The sequence below is a fragment of the Marmota marmota genome, unplaced genomic scaffold, assembly GCF_001458135.2.
Source record: "Marmota marmota marmota unplaced genomic scaffold, marMar, whole genome shotgun sequence".
In the NCBI taxonomy this organism is placed as follows: Eukaryota; Metazoa; Chordata; class Mammalia; order Rodentia; family Sciuridae; genus Marmota; species Marmota marmota.
This window is the reverse complement of record NW_025999880.1, coordinates 5,527,232-5,555,042: the sequence shown is the minus strand read 5'-3', so window position 1 is coordinate 5,555,042 and position 27,811 is coordinate 5,527,232. Positions and strand designations below refer to the sequence as shown.

Genomic DNA, 27,811 nt, shown 5'->3' with positions numbered 1-27,811 from the left:
CCGTGTGACAGCTGTCAGCCTGCCGGATCCAACTGCCTCTCCTCGAATAGCTCGTGCCCGGACTCTCTGTGTCCCTCTCCTCCACCTCCCTTCCTTTGCCTCCTCCTTTCCAAGCCTCAGCTCAGATAACCCCAGGCAGAGCCTCCTGCCATCCCACTAGCTGGTGCTGGGACCCCAGGCTTTGTCCGCAAAGCTAACATGGAGCCTCTGCCCCAACCGTATATCGCATGAGCAGACTCTTACTCATGCCTCCTGGGACTGCTCCCCCAAAGTCATGCTAATCCTGTTAGTGGCTGTCTCTTGGTGTGATCCATTTGCAGTGGGAAAGCAAACAGCATTGGGTATTGCTCCCAGCTTAACTAATGGAGAGAGAGAGAGAGAGAGAGAGTCTGTGTGTGCGCATGTGCACATGTGTATGCCCTGCTCAGCAAGGGGATTGCCTGGTGGGGCAGTGAATTGGGCCAGCATCTGTTCTGATGAGCACATTCCAAGTACTAGGCACTCACTGCTACCACGTAGGCCCTCCTCCCCACTCTAGGGTGGGAGACATTCTGCACTCGTGGTCTCACTGCACAATGTCAATTCTCAGGGGCTGAGCCCTGGACTGAGGCCTAGAGGCCCCCTACCAGTTCCAGCTCTGCTGTCAGATTGCCCTGTGATCTCTATCTTTCAAAATCTGCCCATCTAAACAAAAGAGACCCCTGAATTCTCCTCCTCCTTTACCTCTCCAGGCAGCCCGCCTCCTCTGAGCCTGCCAGGGCAGAACACGCTGGTCTCTTGAGGTTACCTAATCACGTCTCTTAACTTTCTTGTCAAGTTTTAAGGCAGCGTTTGTTGGTTCATCCAGCACCATGGCACTACATTAAGCCCCAGGGATTTAAAAACTAGAACACAATAAAGGGGGCCTAGTGGGAAATGAAGGGATGAGTCCAGTTTTATAAGCTGGCTCCAGCATTTACTAGGCATGTGATCCCAGGGAAGTCACTTAATCTCAAAGAGCCACAATTTCCTCACCTATAAAATGGGTATGATAATATCTACCTCAGAGCTACTGGAAGAATTAAGCGAGCTTTGCAAATCGCCTATTAAGCTGCGGTAAAATGGTAGCTATTACAATAATCGTTATTTTGGGGATGGATAGACGCGTCATAACCTCGAGTCTGATAAGTAAGGATGCAGTCCGAATCCCCAAACAGGAGCTGTTGCCTCGGGTAGGTAACCGCCTAAATCTCCAGGGTAGAGTTTTCTGGAGACTCCTTGCCCAATGGTCCCTGTGGGCAGCTGTCCCTTCGTTAACTACAATCTGATAAACACTGGCATTGGGTTTTATTTAACTTAAATGGGAAAATGGAATGGCCCACAGGAATAAAAAAGAAAGAAATAAAAGGGAAAAATAGGGCTGATAAAACAGCATCCTGCTCGTGGGGAGTGGAATACTCTGGCTATAGTAAGACCTGGAAGGCTTCTGTGAAGAGTGTAGGCAGTGTACTTGATGCCACTGAACTGAAGACCAAAGAAGGTTAAAATGGTAAATTTTATGTCATATATATTTTACCATAATTTAAAAAAGTAATTTAAGAGAGAGCAAGTTGGCTCTTTCTGACTTAAGGGGAGGGACAGTTGTTTTGTTTTGTTTTGTTTGTGAAATGAGGGGGATACCGCTTGGCAGCAGTGTTCAGGACAGACTCTGAGGGCACCTCCATTGCTGGAATCTCCCAGGAGCGAATGCACCAAGAAGATGCTAGAAAAGCTTGCCAGCCTGCCACCAGGAGGAGGCAGGGTCCTGGGCTGGGGCGGGAAAGCAGGTGCTGCAGGGAGAGACTCCAATTCAGAAGGTGAGCCCCTGCCAGCTCTGGGACCACCCACGGGGAAACTGAGGTTCAGTGAATTGATGATGATCCCTGCCTCATGGGGCTGTTGAAGACCAAAGCTGTGGTGATCTCCGTGGAAATATTGGTGGTAGTGAGGAATGAAATAAATGTTGCCATTAGATTTTCTTAAAAGTCCTGTGTTTCTTTGTTGGTCCCTCTGACCTACGTGCAGGACAGAACTCTGTCAGGAGAGCCCTAAGAAAGCAGTATGCTGAATGGAGCCAGCCTGATCCTGGCTTCCAGCAGGGAGTGGATATCCCTCCTCTAGACAGCCCATAAGTACCTGTTTGTTTATTTGGGGCCTGAAGCTGTGATTAAGGCTCAGCCCAGCTGTCCTTGGCCATCTAGAACAGCAGTTCTCTACCTGGGCACCGCCCTGGATCACGGGGAACTTGAAAACTGCTGATTTACCAGGCCAGGGCGGCCCACACAGCAGGCGATGCAGAAGCTCTTCAGATGATTCTGGGGCTCCCGCAAGGTTGAAAGGCACGGGTTTCAGCATGAACCAACGGGATTTTCCAGGCTATTTCTTCTCCCCGTTCTCCCTTTTAGACAACGATGAACCCCTCTTTTAATGAGGCAGGGCCATACTGAAAAGTCATATTTTTATACATTAGACACTATGATTGAGCTTTCTGGACAGCACTGATTTTTCCCTGTGTCCAGGATGGCCAGGGAGACGTGGTAAGCAGGGCCTTTCCATGTTCTGAAAGAACCAGGGACCCACAGCTATTGTCACCACACAGGGTCCAGCACCTGTGTCCCAGGCAGTCCCACCACATCAAACAGACCTCTGCTCTACAGCTTTAGTGTGTCGAGTTTATGGAGCATAATAAGGCCTGTAAACCCTACGCACCATAATATCATGGTCCTGCGTTTGAGGGTGTTTATTTAAACTAACACTTGAAGCGTTTGAGTGGGAGCAGGAAGAGAAATTCAAGGACATTTGTTCTGGGGGAGTTGGAAGAGCCGGGTTTCTCCTCTTCTCATTCCCCTCCCTCCTTGTATTTGGCCAGATGATTTAAGAATCATTTGAAGTGCCATTTCTTGCTTTGTTCTTGATATGTGTGGTGTGTGGGTGGGTGTGTGGATCCCGGGAGGGGTAGGAAATTTCTTAGGGTGTGTGTTGACCACAGTAAAGCTCTGGAACAGCCTCACAGAACAGAGTTTGCAGAGGACCAGTGGGGAATTTGATGCTCCCAGATGTTATTCCAGCAGCCTCTGCAGCCCATTTTTGCATTCTAGGCAGAGTCCTTATTTGTGGATCTTAGGAACCATCTAGTACAATTCCCTGCTTTCACAGATGGGACCTAAGGACAAAGAAGGGAAGGGCTTTTTGTCCTCTGTTCGATGCAGGTGGAGCTGGGAATGGCACCATCGAGCAGCGTTGCCTGCCCCAGAACCTGCTCAGCCATTATCAGCAGCTCTCCTTTTTAGCCCATCTCCTGGGAACAAGTTTTCTGTGTCTTCACATCACTCACCTACTCTGTACTTGTGGAGCCCAAACTGCACAAACCTGAACAGAAGAAGCCATGTTCTGAGGGACCATACTCTCAGGTCACAGCCTGTGGCCAACAAACTGGACAAATACAATGTTTGACCTCCCTTCCTAGGAGTGTCTTTGTGTCGTGACTTAAAAATTTCCTCCTCAGCCAGTTCATGAGCTGGACTGGCTGAAGTTTAACCTCTGGTGGACACGGTCAACACCATCTGGCTACTTCTAGAATCCCTCAACAAGAATGTCGAGCTCACGATAAATCTTTCAACTCATTCAAAAGAGGGTTTGCTTATTTGTAAAATGAATTACAATTAGAGAGGCATCACTCATGGACTTGACTGGTAATTATTGCTGATTTTTCATGGTGCTCATTTAGGGAGGAACATGTTGCCCAGTTTCCTTTGGTGTTTCCAGGATCTGGGTCTCCATCCTTGCTGCCAGAGTAAGATTTAGAAGAGGCCACTCCACACCCTAATACCTGGGTCCCATTTGGAAGGTTCATTTGGAATGTGCTCCATTTGGAATATGGAACCTGATTATTTATTATCTGGTTCACATTGAGCACTTCTCTTTCTGCCTCTTTCTTTGCTTTGTTTATTCTCTAGCATTATTCCAGACAGTCTGTTTATCTACGGAATGGAAGAGATATTTTGTTTTTGTTTAAAGAACAGGGACTTACCGTGTAACTGGGCATGGTGGTCATGCCTGTAATCCAAGCTGTTCAGGAAGCTGAGGCAGGAGGATCACAAGTCCAAGGCCAACTTAGGCCACTTAGCAAGATGCTGTCTTAAAATAAAAAGGACTGGAGAAATAATTCAGTGGTAGAGCACCCTTGGGTTTAATTCCCAGTACTTAAAACAAACAAAAAAACAACACACACACAAATAACAAATCCAAACAGGGACCACACATATAATTTACCTATTGCCCCAAGAATGCCATGTAACAAACTGTAGAACCTTGGTGGCAGACAATAACTTCATGTCATGCATTAGGAGGACACTGGGAGCAGTTCTGCTGATCTTGGCTAGCCTCACTTGCATGTGTCGGGATGATTGGCTGTCAGCTGACTTAGACTGGCCTCAGCTGGAACAACTGGGGGACTTGACCCTGCCCTGTGCGCATTCTCACCCTCCAGGAAGCCAGCCTGGTTATGCCTTTCTCATGGTAATGACAAAGGTGCAAGAGGAAAAAAGCAGAAATGTGCAAAATTTTCTCAAGGCCAGGCCCCCAACAGGCATACCATTCTCTCCACCTCATTGGCCACCACAAGTCAAGTCCAGATTTCAAGGGATGGGGACATAGACTCCTCCTCTTTGGGGAAGGGAGCAGCAAAATTATCGCCTACAGGCTGTGGGGGCCTTTGATGCTTGTCTACCATAGGACTATGTAATTTGCCTCTTATTTGTATTTAGGCTGAAGCTTTGCAAGTAGTGAATGCCTAATGAGTATAGGTTGCATAAAAGTAAATAAAGTTGCCATTAGCTAGAATTTCTAATCAAGATTAGGTTGGCTGCATGAGGTACACATTAGCAGGAGTTTATCAGCTAGAAGGAAAGTTTATATAACATCCAAGCTGAATCTGAATTTTTCCTACTTTGGGTGCAGGGGTAGCTTGATTGCCACTAAGAAATTCCTCTTCTTATTGTCTTTCCCCCACTTTCAGAATGTTACAGTGTAAATGTCCAGAAAAGGGGAATAACAGAGAGGGAGCTACTGCCAGCCACCCTGAAGTGGACCCTCTGAACGAGAGGTTTTGTTCCATGTGTTGAACGTCGGTATATGTTAGAAGAAGCAACCTCTGACCAGTGTCTTGTTTCCCACCCCTCAGAGGTGTGCACTGGAAAGAGGGGTCCATGGACCAGCAGCTGCAGCGGCAGTACCTGGGAACTTGTCAGAAATGTAGATACCACTGAAATAGACACTCCTAGGGGGTGCCCAAGAGGCAGCTTTGCAAAGCCTGGGGTGACTCTGATGTGGATGAAATTTGACAACCTCTGTCCCAACCCCTCTGGCCCTGGAGACCCTAGCACAGCATAGTCTGGACCTCGCCATAGCCAGAAATACACATACAGAACTTTTTGTCAGGACAAAGCCCAGCAGGGGTTGGGAGTGTCCCATTCCTATCCACTGCACCTTGTATTTTCATTCATTAAGGTACACCATACAGGGCTCTTGATAAACCTGCCTTTGGTTATTACCCAGGTGCATCTTAAGGTTGGAGTAAGCTCCTTCCCAAACACGCTAGGCCTATGCCAGGGCTTGAGACAAAGCAAACTAAGGTTCAGACACCTCCTGTCCTCTCTCCCTCAGGGACTCACAAGACCACTAGGCCTACAGTTTTCCACATCTGGTACGAAGAAATCTGTAAAGCACATGACGCAGTAATGGCAGCGTCAGTCCTAAGGATGAGGCTGGTATCCCTTGAGGAGTATTGAACAAGGTTAATGGCATCTTCTACCCACATCAGAAAAACTCTTGTTTGCAGCCCTCAGCCCTTTGGTGAAATTCCAGTCTCTGAATGAGGCCTGGCCTGTGACTTGGTGTTGACTCTGCACAGACACCTCATCTACCTGGGGTTCACATGTGTGCGTGCATGTACATGAGACAGAGCCAGACTGAGGTGGTTACCCACTTGCTGGCTGCAGGGTTGATACCGGTTACCTCAGCCATGCCCCTTACTTCCCCTTGATGGAGACTCACACAAGCTGCTTCTGTTTGATTCACATAGAACCGTGAGAAACAGTCCCATATGTGAGGCCGTGTTTTTCATTCTATTCAGTCTTTGTATATTCAAATTCTAGTTTCAGCTCTTGCTGTTCTGCCAGATTTCCATCGCATTGATGGCTTCTCTGAATTAATAAGTGTTTTGCAACCGCTGAAAAGTTTTCTCCCCCCAAGCACTGGGACTTATCCATATTGATTTTTTTTTCCCTTTCTCTTTCCTCTCTAGCTACTTTCTTAGATGTTGTATTTTGTAAAGTGTTAATAGAATTTTTCTTTCACCCTGACACTCTCTGTTGAGGGGGTCTTTTCGAGTCCCATTGTACAGCTGGACTGCAGAGGGGGGAGCCCTATTCTTTTCGACAATGGTTGCCCCTAAAACAGCCCCCGATCCTCCTCCACTCTCACCAGGGTGGAGGGAGCGTTGGGAAGCTGAGTAAGAAAATATCCAAACTTAGCAAGAAGAGGAGGGAGCCAATTACGCCCTGTTGAAAGGGGGTTTTGAAAATACATTTTTTTTTCATTCAAAATATTTATTTCCTAAGGGGATCTCAGTTGCTGTACCAAAACATGGCCAACACAGAAGGGGAGCTGTTTTCTTTCCCGTTAGGCATTTTCAGCTCAAAATAAGGATCTGGCAAACATCTCAGAAAACTGTGGAGATGGGTGCGAAACAGATGTCCCATTTACCTGCCTGGTCCTCAGCAGGCCCTCTGGCCCCCGCCCGCACCCCAGGTGTTGCAATTCTCTTCCCATCCCAGGGTCTGAGTGTGAGCTGCCATATGCTCAAGTGTGATGACTCCTCCGAGCACAGACACACCAGTTGATCTGGTGCTTTTTCCAGAGCCGGGCTTCGTAGGCAGGGTGGCTGTTGTGTGTTGTGACCTCAGCAGGGGCTGGAGGACTCCTCAGGTCGGCTTGGGATGGGCTCCCGGGAGGGGCCTGGGAAGGAACCCCTGTTTCATTGATCCCCAAACTGGCATCATCTACTCCTATCAGCTGGTGTCCGAGAGAGGGCAGTTCCCCACTAGAGGAGTCACCAGGAGGGCAAGGCCATTCTCCTCCCAGCAACTGACTTCAGGGGTGGGGACCAGGAGGGGAAGGCCCCAGGAGCCCATCTGTTCAGGCTTGGGTTGCTTAGCGACAGAAGGGGGCCCTGCCTCCAGAAGTGATTCTTAACCTGGCCAGTCCCTTCAGGGTTGGTGACTGGCTTGCCTACCTGCTCTCCCATTCTTACCTGGACTTTGCTCTTCCCTCTGTTTTATCTGATGACATAGAAAAAATTTAAGCCTCATTTTATTGCTTTGCCCAGTGTCCTCTCTGGCAAGAGTGAGGAATGAAGAGCCTGTGATTCCTTTTCCCAGCTGGCTTAGCTCAGGCTCCCAGGCTCATTTGTGAGCCTTTGAGCACAAATCAAGGGTGCTCAGTTCTTTTCAGCCACACCCCTGGCAGAAACTGCTCCAAGGGACAGAGCCCTTGGGCAATAGTTCTGTCCACCCACAATCCCTCAGGTCGGGTTATGTTTCTGCTGCAGCCTTGGGCACAAAAGTGCTCACCTGGCCAGACCAGGTGCTCCCCTAGTGAGTAGCTGGTTGGTTAGGACAGAGACCTGTGCTCCAAATGTGTCTTGTAAAACAAAGGGCTGGGCATAAACAAAAGGAATGAATTTCATCGCCAGATCTGGTTCTTTAAGGAAGAGTCTCTTTGAGATGTACATGGGAGTTGAGTGTGGATCCTGAAATCTTCCTACTAGAAATATCCCAAACAGTTACAAAATGTGTGGGGGAGGGAGTCAGAGGATGACTTTGGTATTCTCCTTGATGTTTTTTAAAAGGTCCCAGCACCAATGTATGAGTTTGCTAAAGCTGCTGTAACAAAACACAGAAATTTGTTTTCTCACAAATCTGGAAGTGAAAAGTCCAACCTCAAGGTGTGGCAGTGTTGGTCTCTTCCAGGGCCTCTCTCCTTAGATGACCTTCTTAGCCCTGTCTCTTCACTTGGCCTTTCTTCTGATGTGTGCCTGTGTCCTAATCCCTTCTTGTGAGAACACCAGTCATGTTGGCCCAGGGCCCACTCTAATGACCTCATTTTAACTTAATTATTTCTTTAAAGATCCAATCTCCAAATATAGTCTTATATACAGTACTGAGGGTTAGGACTTAAACATGTGAATTTGGAGGAGGTTATAGTTTATCCAATAACAATCCAGATTTTTGAGTTCCATTGTTTATAATGGGAAACAATTTAAATATCTGTCAGAAGGGAAATAATTAAGTAAGCCATGGCTTCTTGCTTCATGAAATGCTATACAATAATCAAGATAGTATTTATGATGTAACGACCTGGGAATTATTTATGATTTTCTAATGTTACTGGTAAGAAAACACACACACACACACACACACACACACTAAAACTAGGAAAGAAATTCCACATATAATATAATTTAGACCATATTAAACCATAGATTTTTTTTAAAGGAAACACTAAAAGGTAATACACCAGATGTTAGCTGTAACTGTGCTCAATATTAAAATCAGCAGTATTTTTTTCTTTTTATTTCTTGGTGTGTTCAAATATTCTTTAATGAGCAACTATTATTTCTGTAATGGAAACTGCCTCTCCCATCAACACCCAGTATAAGTATATATATATAATGTATACTTTTTGAAAATTCCTAAAGCAGCCTCTTTTCTGTGTTTTGCAGGTGGAGGATGCGATGCTGATGTTTGATAAAACCACCAACAGGCACAGAGGTAAGATGACCCCAGCATACAAAGTGTGTCCCTCCACCCTCTTCTAGCCTTCGCCTCCTCTCACTCCAGAGTCACTGACAAACGATACAGGGAAGAGTTCAGAGTGAAGCAGGTAGAGGTGACCATCTTTGAGGATCTGCATTCATGGAGGGCTATCAAAGCACAAAGAAAGCAGATAGTGGACAGTCAAAGCCCCCTTCTCTCTTGGCAGGGGAACCGCGGTTAAATCACAGAACCAAGCCAGCACCCACGTTCAGATACACCTCTCTGATCCTGGCTTTCTTAAATCCCTTGCTAACCTCAGCAGTAAGTGATCTTAGTGGAAATTATTCATAGCAATTACTCAATTGAGTTCTCAACTTGCATTGAAAGGAGGTGGTTTAGAAGCAGACTGTCCATCTAGAGATAGTCCGAGAAGCCTTGTCTTGGGTTTGTTTGCCATGAATAGCGATTGCAGTTGTGGAAAATACTCTGTGGCACCTCGGAACACTTACAGGAAGTCTGTACTTGTTGTGTTCTTTCCTGTGCTCCTCTTGTCTCATCCCTATTACAGAAAATGGGTCTCAACCTGTAGTTCAAGAACCTTTGAAATGATATGCACTTCTCTTGGGAAAGGACCCTTAGCATTGGACAGATTGCCCACGGGTTCTCCAACCACCATCTCCCAGAAGAACACATTGAAATTATTGCTTTGAACAGAAACATTGGAGGAATCTAGAAAATCCTCCCCAGAGAGAGTAGTCAAAGGAGGTTAGGATTTAGCGTCTCATTCTCCTGTTCTCCGGAAGCCCCACGTTTCTGGGGTTCCTATTAAGAGGGTGTTAATGAGCAGAGCTTCTGAAGGGGGAGGCAGGAAAGGGTGCGGGGTATTCTCAAGGGAGGGATCTGTGGGTGAGCCATGTTTCCTTGCCACTTGGATTGCATTCCGATGTTTCTTGTGTTGTTTACATTCCTGCTGTCACCTGTGATTAGAAGCAGCTACCCGGTGCTAACTGTATGTCTTTCCTGTTTGGAGAAGGTAGCTGAGCAAAAGGCGGGGAAGGAGTGAAGGGGGAGTGGCTGCTGGCGGGGGTGGGAGAAGGCCATTGTGCCTGGTAACCCAGCTTCTCCTGTACCCAGCTACAGCCAGAAAGACACAGTGGCAGAAAGTGTTTGTGGAGGGAAGGGACCCGCAGCGGGGGAGGGGGAGGGTGGTGAGTCTTTGTTTGGTGCATTGCTCTGGAGAGAGGGCTAAGAGAGAGAGGAGGGTGGTGATGGGCAGTTTGTAATTACCCTTGGCCGTCGCCCGCAGTGTGTCCGTCCACCATTATGGATTCCAAAGCTCCGGTGCTACGTGCATCGTCCATTTGGGCCTTTGCAGAGCTGCAGGAGGCTGGTTGTAACTTTGGAGAAAAATCACTTCACGTTTGTGCCTCAGTTTACTCATCTGTGACAAAAGATTCTTGGGAGAGTGCAATGCCAGACACAGACTTGAATGAGCATGAATGTTAGCTCTTGTTATTATCATTGTTGTCACCTCCATTTTGGGGGCTGAGATAATCAAGGCTGGAGGGGTCGGTGGCTGATGTACCCCTTCCTAGCAGGGGCTCAAACCCACGGCTGCTGATTCCAAATTCTGCTCTCTCTCTGTGATGTCCAAATCAATGGGCCAGGGTTGTTAAGAAGAGCATTTTCATCGATTTCTTTTCAAGGTGAGCATTGCCTTGCTGAACGTGGCACCCAGTGTTCAGCGTTAGGGTTCACAGACCTGGAAGGCTCTTAGGCGGCCTCTAGGGATCTTCTTGTTCTTTCTTCTTGTTCTTTATGCCCCCCTCTCCCCTGTGCTGGTTTCCCCCAGGACCTCAAGCCTGCTAAGCACATGTTCTACACTGAGCTACCCACCCAGCCCCATGACTTTGTTTTTTGAAGGTCAGTGGGAGAAATTGGTTTTGATCTGCTCTACATCCAGCCCCTTCCACAGTGTCATCATCTCCTCAATTCTTACAGTGACACCGGGACAGAAGTTTGTCATCTAAGGATCATGAGAGGGCCAATGACTTGTTGAGGTCCCACAGGTAGGAAGTGGCCGAGATGAGATTCACTCAGGATATGGGAGTTCTGGGCAAAGCCCCGGAGGATGCCAGAAAAAAATTCCTTACCACTAACCAGAGCCTCATGCAGGAGGTGAAACCGCCTCTCTGTTTCCAGAGGGGAGAAAGACAGGAGGGCACTGGGTGTAGCAGTGGGGTGACGGTTCATCCGTGACTGGTGGGGCAGACATTGCCTGTTAGGAGGTGGAGAACTCTCAGTGCTACAGCCTAGGGCTCAGAGTGGCTCCAGGATGTCCTCACTCACCCTCTGGAGTCCAGACTCCAGTGGGCATTGGGGGAAGATTGGGCAGAGCCTGGTGAGTAGGTGGAGCCTATGTGAGCAGTTAAGCCCCCTGTGGTAGATGCAGGACCAGCACTATGATTTATGGGGCTCAGACCAAGAGGAAAGGTAGGCCTCTTTTTAAAAAAATGATTAAGAATTTTGAGGTGACCACAGAAGATTAAACCAGGGCAGAACCTTCTGAGCAGGCCATGTGCAGTTGCTTAAGCTGCACACCATAAAGCTGACCTGAATGGATGCAGCCTGTGAGCCCTATGTGATGCTGGTGGGTGGGGGAAGAGCAGGAAGGGGGAAGGTGTGCTGGGAAGTTTCTAGAAGAAAGGCCTAGCACCCGCCTCCCTTCTCCCCAATCTCCCCAGGGTCCTTTCTGTGCAGGTGGGAATTTTGCCCTGTATACATTTTCCCTCCCCTCAGAACAGCCCAGGAGGAGCTTCTCTTGGCCTGGATGCTAAAGCTGGGGTAGCCCTGAATTTCAGAGCACTAAGGGGAGCAGGGAGAAAAGAGCACATCACCGCAGAAGCACAAGGCATGTGTGTAGAGCACAGGCCCCACACCTGAGGCCCGAGGGAGTGTGCCCTTGGAATCAGGTGATGACCACAGGAGAATGAGGTGGTCCTGTAGCCACTCGCTGCAGCCTCACCTCCACCTGCTTAGCGTTCGGCCTGCTGTCATCTCATCAAGAGGGAACTCCTCCTCCTCCTCTCTCTTCTCCCCCTCCTCCTCCTCCTTCTGGGGATCGAACCCCAGGGCCTCGGGCTTGCTGGGCTAATGCTGTACCACTGAGCTGCATCCCCAGCCCCTTTAAGAAGCCCAGCCATGATCCAGAGTGTTGTCACACAAACAGCACAGTGGGCACTTCATTAAGCCTCTCGCCCGGCCCTGTTGGGCAGCTGGGGTACCGGTTCATCCTCAGGCCCAGAATGTTGAACTCTAGGTGTGTCCTCAGAGCCAGAGCACCACAGCTTGAGGGAAACAGCCCACTTGGGCCATACTCAACATTAGAAGCCAGGGGTCAGGGCAGAATTTCCACTCTTGCCCCCAGTGGCCACCTCCTGTCCCTGCTCGGTGTTGTCCCTGTGTGAGCGGGGATGCCCTCAGGTACATCTTGTGGCCTTGCTAGGACTGTGGGAGAGATTCCTGGGCATGGGAGACCACGAGCCCTCCCTGCATGTGTTTGCTGTGTCCCGCCAGCAGGCTGAGGTCAGAGCTCGGCTTCCGCCTCACACTGTGGAGCGGTACAAGTGTGAGGTCTTCCCATCCCCCAGCTTGCACCGTTCCCCTCGCTGTGCATGAGGCACTCTTCCTAACCTCTGCCAATATCTGGGGTTCTTCCTCAAGAAAACACAGGAGCTAGGATTGAGGAACCCCAGGATCCCAAGTACTTGTCTGGACTTTAGCTTTTTAGCCACTGAGGATTTTTTTTAACTTTTTAAAAAAATTTATAAGGTGGGGTGGTGTGAGCAGTTGTTGTAAATGGGGTTCCCCAGGAAGGTGCCTTTGAGAGGGGACATGGGGTATAGGAGATTTATTAGAACATGCTTTTGATTGGGGGTGAGGGAGGGAGAAGTCACCCTGTGGTCCCAAAATGGGGTGGTCCTTCCCCTGTCCCCCCTGAGGTGAGAGAATCCTTTATATGCGCCTGATCAGTCACTGGAGGCAGCCACCAAGTGAAGCTGCTGTGACCTGGTTTCGTTGTGCTGGGGAACTATTGTAGGGGACCTATAGCTGGGACTTTCCCCTAGCTGCACTCCCAGCAGCTGGGGAAGATTTCCCTCATTCTAGAAGACTATCCCGGCCTTCTGTCACAACACCCGCCATGGTTTCTGCCATTGTGGCTTCTGTGGCTGTCTAAGCAGGCCAAGTCAGCCATCTTGGTGGACGTAGCCAGTGCTCTCCGTGCACTCACCATACAAGTACTGAGCCAGCGCATACCTGCACACGGGGCTGAATTGTAGGGCAAGTGGCCACAGGTGAACCAAGCCACCCAGAGTCGCAGGCAGGTAGACGCAGAGCTGGGACTTCACCGGTCTATCTGACCCACTGCCCAGTCTCTTGGCCACTCTGCAGGCCTGGTGCTATGTGAGGCCCTTGTGTAAAAGCAGTGGAGTTGGTGACATCAGGAGCTGGAGCATTTCCTCTGCACCCCAGGCCTTCCTGCTGGACCACGGGGCTATCCATTTCCAGATGGAGAAATTAAGACACATACCGTCTGGGGATGTCGTTTAGCAGGCTCCTGGAGCCACACAAGGAGCTGAGCTACTGGTAGAAGCTGGGACCGTCCTTGGCCCTGCCCATCACTTCATCCCTTGAGACAATTTGTGCCCAAGGGGGAGAGAGGGAATGGTGGCTATCTCAGTCATTTCATTTGCTCTCTAAAAGTTGTTAGAGGTGGTCTGAAAAATATTGGGCAGATCATCAAAGGATTTAAGCATAGCGGTGCTGTTCGGGGAGTTTATCACTTTATCCTTGCAAAACTCAGATAAGATCTTGAAGTCAGCAGTAGGTATTGATCCTGGGGTGGGGCTGGGTGGGGAGGGACAGGGAGAGAGGAAGCAAGGTGCTGTCCTTCTAATTTGGTCTTTTGCTGGCAGGAGCTGGGAATGGAGAGACACGGGGGTGGCAGGGTATCCCTGTTCTCTGCATGATCCCTACAACCTAGGCCCTGCCTGAGAAAGTGGATTGTGGATGTGTTGGTTGCTGAAATAACATCCTACTCTTACTTCCTTTTGGGGAAGGGAGTCCTTCAGCGTAAGGGTCACTCGGGGGTACCTCAGCCCATCCCTCCCTCTGACCTCAGGCCCTGGGCTCCTGAATCCCACTGTGCTGGAATGATTGGGGCCCAACGGGAAATGAGCAGTAAGTCTCTGAAGCTCATCACATAGTCTGAATGGTTTCTGGCCACGGACATCCCTGTAGCTGCCATTACCCAGTGTACCTGTTGGCTGTGGAACATTGCCAGTGGCGAAGGAACAGGATACACTGAGAAAAAATAAAGATCAGCGTGATGGATGACTTCCCCCGACAGTTAGCAGTCACTTATTAAGTGCAGTGCTAATGACTTTGGAGAGGAATAGCAGTCCCCCAGACAGCCCCCCCAGCCCCCCAAAGGGCCCCTCCCCTGAGCCACCACAGCAAGCCCTTGGACAGAGAGGGTCCTTTCCCAGGTTGGTTAAGCCTTATCTGGAGCTGGGGAGGTGCAGGAGTGGCAAATCCAGCCAGAGGAAGGGACTCTCCACAGATTCACCTCAAGGGCATTGGACCCAAAGCCTGGCTTCTTCCTTGAAGCTTGCTCAGAGTTTCCATCCCGAAAGCCATTGGCCAAGTTTAAGGTCTCCATAATTTGCGTAGTCAGTTTATTTATTAAAATGGTGCCAGTAAGATGTAACTGAAGCTGTGATAGAAGATAATGCTTTTCTAAGGAGAAAAAACAGCCCTTAATGTCTTGAATACCTGCCAGACACTCACTTTTGAAATTGACCTCTGAAGTCCCGATTGACTCTTTCATGTATACTATATAAAGATGATTAGGAATCGCACAGTAATTATTTGTTTTTTGGTGCCTATTTCTCAAAAAAAAAAAAAAAAGTGGGGGGGGGGCATGTAAGAAAAGTTACGCGAAGGCGTAAATTAAATTTAAAAATTTTTTAAAGCATTCCTTCATTCATAAGTGTGGAATGTCAAAGACAATGTAAGTGTGGTTTTCCTGATGAAATTCTGGTATTCTGGTTTCATTTACCTGGGGAAGCTGTCTGAGGTTTACAAGCTGCAAATGTGACTTTGTGGGCTGGAGGAAGGAAGGGTGTCTGACCTAAGTTGAGTCTAAGAGAAGGGTCAGTGGGGTGCAAAGCCTAATGAGGTTATGTAGCATCTCAGCTGGGAGTGACACCTGAGCTGACGTGATAAGAGGTTGCTCTGCAAAATTCCAGTGCTCACAGTGCCCACCCTGGGGATCTAAGCAAGATATGCTGCTGGTGTGCCCTACTAGAATTGTGCCAGTGGTAATTTCTCACTTCTTGAATCTGCTTGCATCCTTGGTGTTGGTGGTAGATAGTGCTAAGTACCCATCAGATCCTGTCCCAGGTCTCAGGTGTGTTCATGGGTTTATTAAAAACCTGTAAACCAATAGTCATCGCTATTGGTATTGTTCCTAATGCTGCACCCAAATTGGAATCCAGTTAACAAGAAAGCAGCCAGTCTGCTGTAGACCACCCACAACTGAGGGTCTTGGCCTCACAGAGCTCTCAATCTAGTCTGTAGTGTGATGTAGCGCCCCCCCACCCCCTCAAAAAAAATGTCAATTAGGCTGTTAGGCAAGTATGGAGTCTGGATGGGGTTAGGTGAAAATCCTATTCTCAGAGTGGGCCTCTCCCAGTGTGGGGCAGCTGCTTAGGAAAAGCATTGCCAAACCCAGGGATCTAGGGGAGGATGCTCAGGATGGGGCAGAAAGGCCATAAGACCACACCTCCTGTGCTCCAGCTTAGACAACAGGGGAGTAGGGATGTGGATGCTTTTGGGTACTTGAAGAGAGTTTATTGGAAGCTGTGTGCAGTTCAATTGGAATGAGAGAGAGTCGTTGAGTCCAACAGAGGCAATAAAGGGACAGTTGCTTCCTTTCTGCTAGATTCTCAGGCCCCCAGGTTCTGTGCCTCCAGTGGGGTGCATTTGAACACTGAGGCTGTGTATGAAGGGCTGGGCGTGCTGTGTCCCCCACCATGCAGGGCACAGGGGCCTCACAGGGCTCCCCCGAGGCCCCGCACCCCTGTCGCTCTGAAGGGGAGGTGGGACAGGCTGAAGAGCCGCAGCCTCTATCCTGAGCTGAGGATCAGAGACCAGCCCCAGCCCCAGAGCTGTCTGCACATTTTATTTTCTCGTTAAATAAACACCATTAGCCTTCCCGAGAAATTGGTGCAAACATGACCTCGCAAATAACCAATTAAAAGGGCAGGGTTGAAGGGGAATGAGAATTTGAAAACATGTAAAGGAGGCCATTAGAAATTCCTGTAGATGCCCCAGCCCTGGCAACATCGATCCGAGACCTTAATTTTATTTCTGACAGGAAACCAAGGACTGGGCTTTAATTTTTTTTTTTTCCCCCTGAGCTAACTCAATTCCGGAAGCGCCCATTCCGGCGCTGTCTCTGGAGATATTAATCAACACAGTCACTGGGTTTCTGTTCACCTGCTTTTCTTTGCAGACAGGGAGTGATACAAAGCCCTCCACTCCTTAGCAACGGGGCTGGGGACAGGGTGCCCAGGGCCAGCGGGAGCTGCAGAGCCAAGGGGAATTAGTATCCTGGGGGAGTGCGTTTTTCTTTAGCCAAAGTATAAATCTTAAACTTCTTTCCTTTGGAATAAAAGCCCTGGCACCAAAAGGGCGGTGAGCTAATGGGCCTTCCTGCCTTCCCCTGGCTGTGGCCCACGGAAGGAGAAAGGGAGTGGGCTGAGGGTCAGAAACTTCGCTGACCCAGAAATGGTTTTTTTGTGGAGAGGGACAATGCGTCTTTTGTTGGGTCCCGTTCCCATGGAGGCGGAGGCCCCGGCTCTCACATGTTCTGAGAGCCCGGTGAGGACGCAGCCAGCGTGGGGGTCTGGAGAGAAAGGAACCCCTGGGTTGGCGACTTGATTAAAAGCATTCCTTCCTCAGCACCCCTTAGCGCTGCTGGGGGCCGTGGGGGAATGGGCCAGGGGTCACCCAAAGCCGTGGGTGGCTGCTTTCCCGTTGGGACTAGAGGTTCCCAAAGGAGTCCCATCCCCGTCCCCCTCCTCCCCTTCATGACAATTGAGCTCTGGGTCTGAGCTTCTGTGTTAAGCCGCACAGGTCAGAGGGCAGACGCCAGCCCATCTGTACCTCTGTATCAGCACAGGATGCCATAGAGAGCCAGAGCTTCAGGGTTGGTCGTACTTGGATTTGAACCCCAGCTTCCCCATGGGTGACCCCAGGCAGGCGGCCGAACGGCTTAGAGCCCCTCACGGCTCCCTTGGGGAGTTTGTGCACCTGCCTGGAAGGCGGCTCACCTTGTCTAGTGTCCACAGCAAGTAGAGTGACGTCAGTGGCCTTGTTCTTCCCCTTCCCTTTCAAATAAGACAGTTGCTTAAATTTCTCTAGGAGAACTAACTAAAATCTGTTTGAATTTGGGGGACCTTTGTCTTTAAAAATAAAACTTTTTTATGGATGTCTTCCGCTTTGCACACAACACACATACTTGCTTATACATATGGTATTTCTGAAAGGCCAGCCGCAAAACTGGTAGCAAACTATTACAGTGGCTTCGTGGTTAAGAATGCACACTCCGGAGCCAGACAGTTGTTCAAATGTAAGCTCCACGTCTTAATAGCTGTGTGACCTTGTGCAAGTTATTTAACCTCTCTGTGACTTGTGATTCATCATCTATAAATTAGGAAGGTGAGGGGCAGAAGGTGTAGCTCAGAGGTAGAGTTCTTGCCTAGCATGCTTGATGCCCAGTTCAATTCTCAGCACGATAAAAGATAAATAAAGTAGGAAAATGACCTTGGGTTAGCCCAAGGCTTTTACATTATTTAATAAGTAGAAAGTGCTTAGCACAGTCTCTCTAGCCATAATAAACATTCACGTGTGTTTTATGCACATGTGTACTCACTTAGTCAATGCAAACGTACAGACATAGGAAATGGCATTTGCTTCTAAAGGATTAGTGACCAGAAAGTACACAGGCAGGTGTATACTTTTTATTGTATTCTCACTTGACTTTTGATTTTTGTACCATGTACATTTATTACGTATTCAGACATTTATGTTTTAACATAAGCTTTTAAAATTTCATCCCAGTTTGGATTGTCAGTGTAGTGATATGTCAACATGAAAGAGATCTTTCAAAAGAAAAAAATTCACCTGATGCCAGGACCCTAGCATAGTAACTACTGTCATTTCTTCCTTGTTCCTGACATATGCATACATGCTTTTAAAGTTGGTTATAATCTGGGGATTCGTACATTGTGTGGAACCTCATAAGCTGCAAAGCAGGGTATGGATCCTGCCTCCTGTGGGACCCCAGGGCTACAGACCCACAAGATGTGGTTATGTCTGAGAGCCTTTTACATCTGAGGCACCTCCATCTTTTTCTTTCCATACACAGAATCTGATAGACAGATGAGGATTTTCTTCGCAGTTTCTGGTCTTCCCAGACAATGTGCTAGTATCAGAATAGTCAGACTGCTCCCCCGACCCGGCTCTGCGCACGCACCATCTGCAGACCAGCCTGTTTGCTCAAGTTCATTCAAGACGAGAGGGGAGAGAGGTCAGAGTGGGGAGGCCCTGCATCTTAGAGTTCAAAGTGCTTTGTAATTAACTGGAAAACAAAGGTTAAGCATTCTCTTACCCTAAGTTAGTAAACAAGTGGGAACCTTACATGATGTGGCCTATGCCTACTCCTCCTCTACTCCTCCTCCATGTCTCTGTTGTTTATGGCTCAAGAGTCCAGGCAACACCCAGTTGAGGAAGCAGAGGAAGTGTCCAGGCCTGGTCCAAAGGAAGAGAGCTCAGACTGGAGTCACACTCTGGGTTCAACCTCCAGAGCTGCCACTAATCTGCCTGAGTGACGGTGGACACGTTATTAACCTTCTCTGAACCTTGGTTTTCTCATCTATTAAACGTTACTAACTCGTGGACTTGTGTAACATTGAAGTGAGTTAATATATGCAAAGCATCTGTTGCTTAGGGAGACTGTAAATGTTAACTTTATTATTATCCCACTAACTATTGTTATTTTACTGCTAAGAAGAGTACTGTTACTGTCATTACTTGTGGGTGTGGGCTCAGGCTTGCTGACTGGAGACAATGTTAGCACTCTAGAAGCCATTGGCAGGCAGATGCTATGGAGCTTTCCACAGTGGGGGGTCACCATGGGTTGAACTGGGTCCTCAGAAAGATATGTTGAAGCACTAATGCCTCGTAGCTCAGAATTTGGTCTTATCTGGACATAGGCTCTTTAGAAATGTAATCGAGTCAAGATGAGGTCTTACTGGAGTAGGTGAATCCAGGGTGACTGAATGGACATGTGATGAGAGCCCTGCAAGGAGAAGGCCGTGTGACCTCAGGCAGAGGCTGGGGTGGTGCAGCTGCAAGCCAAGGAGTGCTGGCAGGACTGGAAGCCAGGAGAAAGGCATGCAACAAGCTTCCCCCCAGAGCCCTCCTAGAACATGGTCTGCCAACATCTTGACTTCAGACTTCCAGCTTCCAGAACTGAGGCAGAATGAATCTCTGTTGCTGTCAGCTCCGCAGCCTGTGGTACTTAGCTAGAGCAGCCCTAGGAGAACAGTACAGGGCCACACAGTGCTTTCTGTCCATCACCTCCCCTTGCTCTCCATCAGCTTGCAGGCCAAGCACAGCCCTCTCCTTCTGTGTGTTCCTATCCATGTCCTCTCCCAGCAAAATTATGTGCAGGAGGAATGAGAGAAAAGACCTTGTAGAGCCCAGTGGATTCCAGGGCTCAGCCATTTCTTCAGAAGCCAAGGAGTTAGGAGTCGTCAGAATCCCTGGCGCTGTTGGTACGAACCACACTTCACCAGAGCACCGTTTCCAGTTGAATCAACCTCGGCTATTTAGGGAAATAATGCAAATTAAAAAAAAAAAAAAGAAAAAAGGAAGGAAGAAAAAAGAAATCAGGAATGCTCATGCATATGGCAACACCACCTTGGTATCCCTACCTACCTGCCTTTGCTTTCACGGACAAAAAAAAAAAAAAAAAAAAAAAAAAAAAAAAATCAGAAAACCCAGCAAGATAACACTGAACTTCAAAAAGCTGCCAAACAGACTTCTTGATGTCTTTATGTTGTCCCAGAAACCCTTTCAGGCAGGAACATCTGCCAAATTCAATCCTGGAGTGAGTTTTTAAGCTATTAGAGCAGTGGAGGGTCACGGTGGCAGCACCTACGGGTCTCCGGTTGTAAGGAAGCCGGTGGGCGCAGCGGTAGTGAGTAATTACAGCAGTCGTGGGATGCGCTTCTGTTAATCCTTGCGTGTGGTTGGCACACCCGGCAGCGCATAAAAATAACTGCCATGATTGTAAAGTGATCAAAGTTGTGGGCCTTTCAGCACTCCCCACAAATCTGGAATTTCTTCCTCCGCTTGCCACCCATCTCGCTGTCAGGGAAAAAAACGGAGAGTGCCTCCTTCCTCCTGGATGTGCCCGTGTCCCCGCAGCCTGGGCAAGGCCGCACCTCCGCACCCGTTCTGCGGCGGATGTGGCAGCGCTGACATCCGATTTATTATCTCAGAGGGCTGGGCCGCCGGTTCATGGATGATTCATGACTCTGCTTTTCCACTGCTGCTGGAGGTGACATCATCCATTCTGGGCCCAGAATAGACACAGAAGCCACAGTGGCCCCTGTTCCGTGTGTCTCGACAGCTCTGGACTCCCTCCCACCTCCCACCCAGCTGCCATGTGCTTTCTGAGCAGGAACCACGGTGGACCCGGGGAGCGCACTGGAAATACCCCTTAGTAGAAGACCATGAATGTGTTTCAGTGCTGCGGCACAAGAAAGCAGAGAGGGGATCTTACCCAGAGTTCATCTTTCCCATCCATTCCTCTACTTTGAATTTAGATCTCACTTATGCTTCACTCCTGTGGCTAGCTTTATGTCCTCATATGGACATGGGGTTGGTTAGGAAGGTCTGGCTCATCTACATCTGAGCCTTAGACCCTCCATGTGATGAATGATGGTTTTCATGTTCGAGGTTTGGACTAGATGGGTGGTTTTCGACCCTGGTTGCATGTTAGCATCATCTGGGGAGTTTTTAAACCACATTGATGCCTGAGTCCCAGCCCAGGTCAATTAAGGGAGGCTCAGGGGTAGAGCCCTGGCATCGATCGTCTTTACCATCCCCCGGCTGGTGCTAATATGCAGTCAGGGCTGGGGACTGGACCCCTGCCTGGGTCAGATGATCACCAAGAACCTTCTAGGTATAAAACCCACCTGCCTTGGTGGGGTTTATAGCTGGAAGGTTCTGTGGACCAGGTCCTTGACCCTCACCTGCACATGGACCCTGGGGTCAAGGCCTCTCTTCCTCAGGACACATCTTGGTGCCTACGGAATCTAGCAATTGTTGTAGAGTTGTTACTTGCTTAGAAGGAAGAAGAGATGTCATTGGTTTCATTGTAGCTGCCTCTTACAGTTGATTTTGTGGTTGGGGGAGACTGAAATCATTCGTTTGATTTTAAAATTCAGTTCTGTGCTTCTACCTTGAGCCCATGAGGCCTGGCTGCAGCCCTGGAGATGGTGGGGCCTGTGCTTTAGCCAGGAGTCTGCACCAGGGTTTAGAAAGAGTATGTGCTTCCCTTTCAGAGCCAGGTAGAAAGGGGTGCACGTCAAGCTGGAGTTCTCAGTTTCCTCCTCACTTCCAAAACCCCTGGTCTTGGCATCTGAAGTCTTCTTTTAATTAAGTTGATTCATTTGCCCTGGAAAGAGATTTCCTGATTCAGCTGGTATATTTATGTATAAACCATGCAGAAACACCTGGCAATTTTTCTGAGTGACAATAAGAAAACGTAGTCTGAAAATTATGGTTTAATTTGCTCCCTCCCCCATTCTGTCTTACCTTTAAGAAAAAATAAAATGAGTGAAATTTACAAAAGAGGCTTTGTATTTTGCCCATTGTGCAAATCTGTTTTACAACAGAGATGTGTATCCACAATACCCAATAATTTCCCTTTATGTTATTTTTAGAACTCTAGCTTTTAATGGACAATTGAATCATTTCCTTGGCAAATAGGAAATCATCTAATTGCATGTTTGTATTTATTGTGAATTTGCAGGTAGGTCTCGGAGAGATTGGCAGGCATATGTAAAGAGTTAGAGTAAATGCCATTGTAAGGAGTTTATTTTTAGGAGTTAAAAGCCACTTTGGAGGTTGCATCCCAGCTGTGTGTGTGTGTGTGTGTGTGTGAGAGAGAGAGAGAGAGAGAGAGAGAGAGATGTCCTTGTGGGATGTATGCCTCTGGGTGTTTTTATATGCAGGTGTGTGTTTGTGTATAGGTTGGAGGTTGTGGGTACATTTGAGTTGCATGTGACCATTGGTTGTTTTAAAAAAAAAAAAACACTAAAATCAAAGACATTGTGAACTATTGAAGTAGGAAAGTAGGTACCAGATCCCTTTTTTTTTTTATGCTTGTGATTCTTTGATTGTGAAATGGATTAAAATCCCCCAATAAAATACAGACCAGTGCCCTGGCCTGGTCATTCATGCTGGTGTTAACTCCTCCGGGGTCACATAAAGTGGCTTCCACAACGTGGTTGGTGAGAACTGGCACCTCCTGAATTCACCCCCCATCTTTTCCTTCTTTCTATAAGGACAGGAGTAAAGTGGGGGAGAAAGGCACCGCAGGTAGCCTAGCAAATCTTGTGGCTGCCAGGGTGGCAGCAGCTGGGGAGGGGAGAGGAGAGCAGCTGTGGTTGTGTTATTAGTCATTCCATGAAGAAATTGATTTGATAAATAATAAAGCAGTGATATTAGCAACACATGCTTGCAGGTCAGATGACTTCGATGAAAACCCCCAGTTAAGTATGCGTAATGGTTTGACGATATATGTGCCTTCTAAAAACATCCTGTTTTAAAATGGAAATTGGACTGTGCATGCAATTCTTAGCAAATATGCCAAGACTATTACCAAAGGGAGCTCGGAAATCTGAAGGATGATCTTTCTATTTAACTTGGCCTCTACCCTCCCCCTTTCAGCCGATGCTTAAACTCACTTTGTTTCCCTGTCCTTGCCTTTTCATTTTGTTAACTGTTTTGATTTGTAAAATACTATGCCTTGCACTACACTCCTTTATGATGATTTACTGCGCTGTTCTTATCTTTCACCTTAAATCCTTGATAAGAGCATTTTAAAAATGAAATTGCTACCTGACACTATTATAAAATCTTGGCTGGCAGCCAGGGGAGGAAACAAGAGCTGGGGAGGAGAAAAAGGAGACTGAGTTTAGAGAAGGGACAGATTTTTACAGGAAGTGGGTAGCACTCTCCCCCCACACTGAATTCTGGAAGCCTTAAAACAAACAAAAAAAAATTATTTTTTAAATGGCACATTAATACAGCCTCATCAATGCTCTTCACCACTGGATGGTCAGGGACAGGGTCGTGGGGCCAAGGTCATGTGCACTGAAGAAAAAGCTTATGTATATACTTTATTGTGGATTGGAGCTGGATAGATACTTGGGTGGACGGAGGGACAGACATAACATTTGGACAGCCACCATACTTATAGTTTGGAGCACATGTCTTTCCCAGCCCCAAACCCCCCCCCCCACTCCAGCACCCCACCCAGTTCCGTTCCACCCAGGTCAAAGTGGAATCTCCTTTAGCACCAGCAGCTATGGAGGCTGACTTGCTAGAGGAAGATTGAAACTTTTTTTGTGTTGATTTGACTGTGTTGTATGTCTGGAGCTCTCCATTTATCCACAAAAGACAAGGCCTTTTAAATTCTAAGACAGTGGTTTGATGAACTCTTGTCTCTAATTCCTGTGTCTTGGAGAAGACAGCCATTCTCTCCCCATAACGGAGCTCCTTCACCCATCTCTGTACTGACTGGTGCTTTTATTACTGTTATGACGACTGGGAAACTTAAGTCTGAATGTTGGAATAACAGGTTTCCCGAGTGCCTGGCAGAGAAGGGGGTGTATAATGATGATGATCTTCAGTGGGAATAACAGTGGCCCCCCGGCGGATCTGCCACAGGCATTATTATATCTGAGTCGCCTCAAGTGCCATGTGTGCCGACCTGGTATTTATGGCCCTAGATTATTGGGGTGGGGGAGAGCGAGGCAGCATAAGGGACACTCATCATCCCGTCAGGGCTCGACAGCCGAGCTGCTGGGTGCGGGAGGCCCGGAACTGGCGATTCCGGAGCGATTCTGCCCAATTTATCACATACCTCATGAAAATATAATCCACCACCAAAATGACTGCTTTTGGAAACTGTCTTGTCTCTTTTGAGTGGAGACTGGAGACAACCAGACAAGGTTCGGTGGTAACGAATAAAGAAACATTACTTTCTGAACACAATCTTCTGTTACCAGTCACTTTTCAACAGACATTCAATCAAAATGCTAATAGCGGCGGCAACAAGGGAACGAGGTTATTGTAATACTAATTGATTGGTTGGAGGGTGGGTTTTGATAAGTGCAGCTGAAGATTTCTGAAATATGATTCTCTTTAATTACTGGGATGCTAATAAAAATGAACAAATGATTTAATGATGATTTCCTGGGTAATGGTTTAAAGATTTTGTTTGAGTTTAGAATGTGATACCAGAGAAATGCACCAGAAAAAATAGGGCCTTGGTGGGTGGCCTTGCCTTTAGCAGAGCCAGGTGTGGGGATTCAAATCCAGATCACCCGTGGAAGGCTGTGTGGAATAGTGAGAAAGGCTTCTCCCCAGTTGTCAGGGACCCGTCAGGCGTTCGGTGGATTCCGACTCGAAGTCATTGATGATTCCCGGAATGGGTTGGGTGCACTGATCCATCCAGGTGCTCCCCTTGGACTTCCCCAGGCTGGTAGGGCTGCAGCCTCAGCTGTGGGGCAGAGTGACCCCCTGGTACTGCTCTTGGAACCGCTGGATATGAAGCCCCTCTGGGTTCCAGGAGCGGTACCAGTTCTAGCAATGCTGCAGGGAACAAGGTAGAACAAATCCCAGCCCCCCGTGAGCTTGTGTTCTTTGGTGAGAAGGAACATATATCCCATAATTTCAGGTGCTACTAAGTACTAAGAAGAAGATAAAACAGGGAATTGTTGGCAGGAGGGCTGGGCCCTGCTTCCTTGACGTAGGACCCTGGGAGTAGCCTCTCTGAGGAGTGGGCATTTGAATTGGGAGGCAAAGAACTGCTGGCAAGACATTCCAAAGAGCAAGCCAGCGTCATTGTGTGGGCTGAAGCCGATGACATGGGAAGGATTTGGCTTGGTGCTAGGACAGGCCAAGGCCAGGTGCTGAGAGGGAGAGCAGCAGAGATGAGTGGAGAGGTCAGCAGGGGCTGGAGCATGAAGTATTGGTGAGCCAGGCAAGGCATGGGGCTGTGCTCTGGAAAGACCCCACCGGCCCCTGGACTGAGGAGGGGGCAGCAGTGCATGCTGAGAAAGAGTGGCCACTTGTATCCATTGCAGAGGTGCATTTAGAGCTGGGGAGCTGGGAAGAAGCTGGATCTCGGGGTACATATTCAGAGACAAGACGCAGCAGGCTCCTATGATTGGTTGTGGGCCATGGGAAATTAGATCTAACCCTAGGTTCTCAAGTGGAGCAGCTGAGGGTACAGGGGTTCTGTTCACTAATATGGGGACTGCTTCAAGACTCTGGAGAATTAAAATAACCTACCCAATTATTTTTGTTTAAGCTCTCTAAGGAAGGGACTGTTTGAGGGGACCTTGAATTCATCGTTGGTTGTAGAGAGAGTGAATCTCGGAGATGGGGTATCTGTTGGATTCCCCAAATGCTCCAGTTTTCCCAGCATCCCAAACCCCCTGTGATTCATACAGAGGGTTTGATGAAAGCTGTTGCACCCAAGAATCAAAGCATCACTACACCCGCCCCAGGGGGAGTTGTGGGCGCCTTCACTGGGCTCAGTGGCATCCTCTCTGGGGTGTGTGCAGAGGAGTCAGGCTCACCGTGAAGGTCATTGGAAGGCAGACCTCTGGGCCCAAAGCCCTGACCACTCCCTAGTCTTCCCAGCCCCCTGGGTCTCTCAGATTTCAAGGACTTGATCTGTAAAGAGGGGCTCACCCTTTGGATTCTTGCCATGCAGACCATAGGTGGAGCTACCCAGGGTGGGTGACACTCTGACAAATTAGTTGGTTACCCCCCAAAATAAAAAAAAGAGCAGAAATCAGATTTGTGATATCAGGGTGGGAGTGGGGGCTTAATTGGGGCGGAGAGGCAGTGCTAGCCTTCCTTTCAATTTGTCAAGCTTTCTTTCAAAAGATCTGCCAAAGAAGAAAGGGTAATTAATAGGCTTGAAGTCATTTCCGATGTGTCAGGATTTCTGCCTTGCTTCCAAGTGATAATGTTCTCGGCTCCAGGCCTCGAGGGAGCCTTCCGTCTTATTAACTTGTCTGGGAGAAACAGGGAGTGGGGACAGCTTGGGCCAGTGGGTGACGGGAAATAAAGATTTGTGGTGTAGTGAGCTGTAAACACTAGGGCCCAGTGAGTTTGGGGTGGGAGCTCGGGGACGGGAGGGGCTGAGAAGGGGGAGACGGAATGCTCTCAAACCCCACCTCTGCAGGAAACAGGGTCTGGGTTTCCTGGGTGCAGTGGCCATGCATGTCACCCGAGGACGCAGCTGAAGTAGCCCGCAGGAAGAAGAGCATTTCACGGGCATTCAGCAGTTTTTGTGTGTTCACTTTTTCCTCCTTCTTCTTGCTGTTCCTTGAAAAAGAAAAGAAAAAAAAAAATCTCAGCAGTGATCAGTCTTTGGCTTCACAGCAGTTATCCTGCTCATGCATGGACCCCAGACTTTGACTTTTCCAAAGACAGACTGGCTAAAGAGCGTACATGACATACCTGCTTATTCATGAGTTCATCTAAGACTTACCCAGCTATAGGTGCCCGCTCCCCACCCGGGAGGTGTTTGTGGACTGAGAAAACAATCTCACCTCCCCATCTGTATCCAATGGGTTGTGTCTCACAGTGCCTGGCATGGCCTGCCATTCAGCAGTTCAGGTCTTGGTGGAGTGTGTGGGGAGGAATCCTGTTGACCTTCTTTTCTGGTAGTTCCTCACCGCCTTGGCCCCATTGTGGTAGCAGCTTGCCTCCTGTCCCCCTCACCCTCACCCCATCCTCACCTGTAAGACCATCTGCCTCTGAAAGTGAAGGTATCACCTTGACCCCCAGGGGGCTCCTGCATTTATGTTGGGGGCAAATAACTGCAGTTTGCCTTAGATGAAGGATAGCCGATGTCCAGGTCATCAGGGGAAAGGAGTTCAAGAGCAGCTTGAGGGAGGTCGGTTGAGGACCTTGGACTGGTACTCCATTTGGAGGCTGGCTGATGCTGGAGCAGCACCGCATCTTCCATGGCTGTGGTTACCCTGAGGAAGGAAAACCGCCCTGCCTGCTCTCCCCCCGCCCCCGCCCCACTACCCCCAGCCTCAGTTTTCAGTGAGCCAATTAGGAGAGAGCGCACTAGGATTCAGAGTCACTGCCGCACACTGATGCCTGGTGCTGGTGCACCAGGGAGGGCCCACGGGGCTGTGCTGGGCGAGGCCTCCCTGCAGCAGCCTGGGGAGGATAGTCCAGTGTCCCAGCGATCTTCAGGATCACTGCAAGCACAGGTGTCCTTGACGCTCAGCCATCTGGGCCTTTTTCTTCTTCTTTGTTGCAAAAATGCTTAAGAAATAAAAGTTAAGCTGGAAGAGGAAACCCGAGGTAAATGGTGCCATCCTCGGCCGGTGCATGCTCTGTGCACATTGCACTCTTCCTGTTTAGAAGGGCAAGGTTTGGGGGTCATAGGGAAAGACCACAATGTCTCATTTTTTCTTTAACTTTGTGTGTGTGTGTGTGTGTGTGCCTGTGTGCGTACGCCTCTTTTTCCTTTATCTTTTCCAAAAAGTAATTTTGGGCACAGAATCTGAAGT

The 27,811-nt window shown here is 48.5% G+C and overlaps 1 protein-coding gene across 1 annotated transcript in view; it reads left to right on the top strand.

Annotated features, from left to right (window-relative positions):
• Positions 1–27,811, top strand: part of Msi2 (musashi RNA binding protein 2) — a 371,527-nt gene that overhangs the window by 228,211 nt on the left and 115,505 nt on the right. The window contains exon 6 of the mRNA XM_048788477.1: positions 8,801–8,849. Coding sequence (XP_048644434.1) covers positions 8,801–8,849 — 49 coding nt within the window. The remainder of the gene's footprint in view (positions 1–8,800; positions 8,850–27,811) is intronic.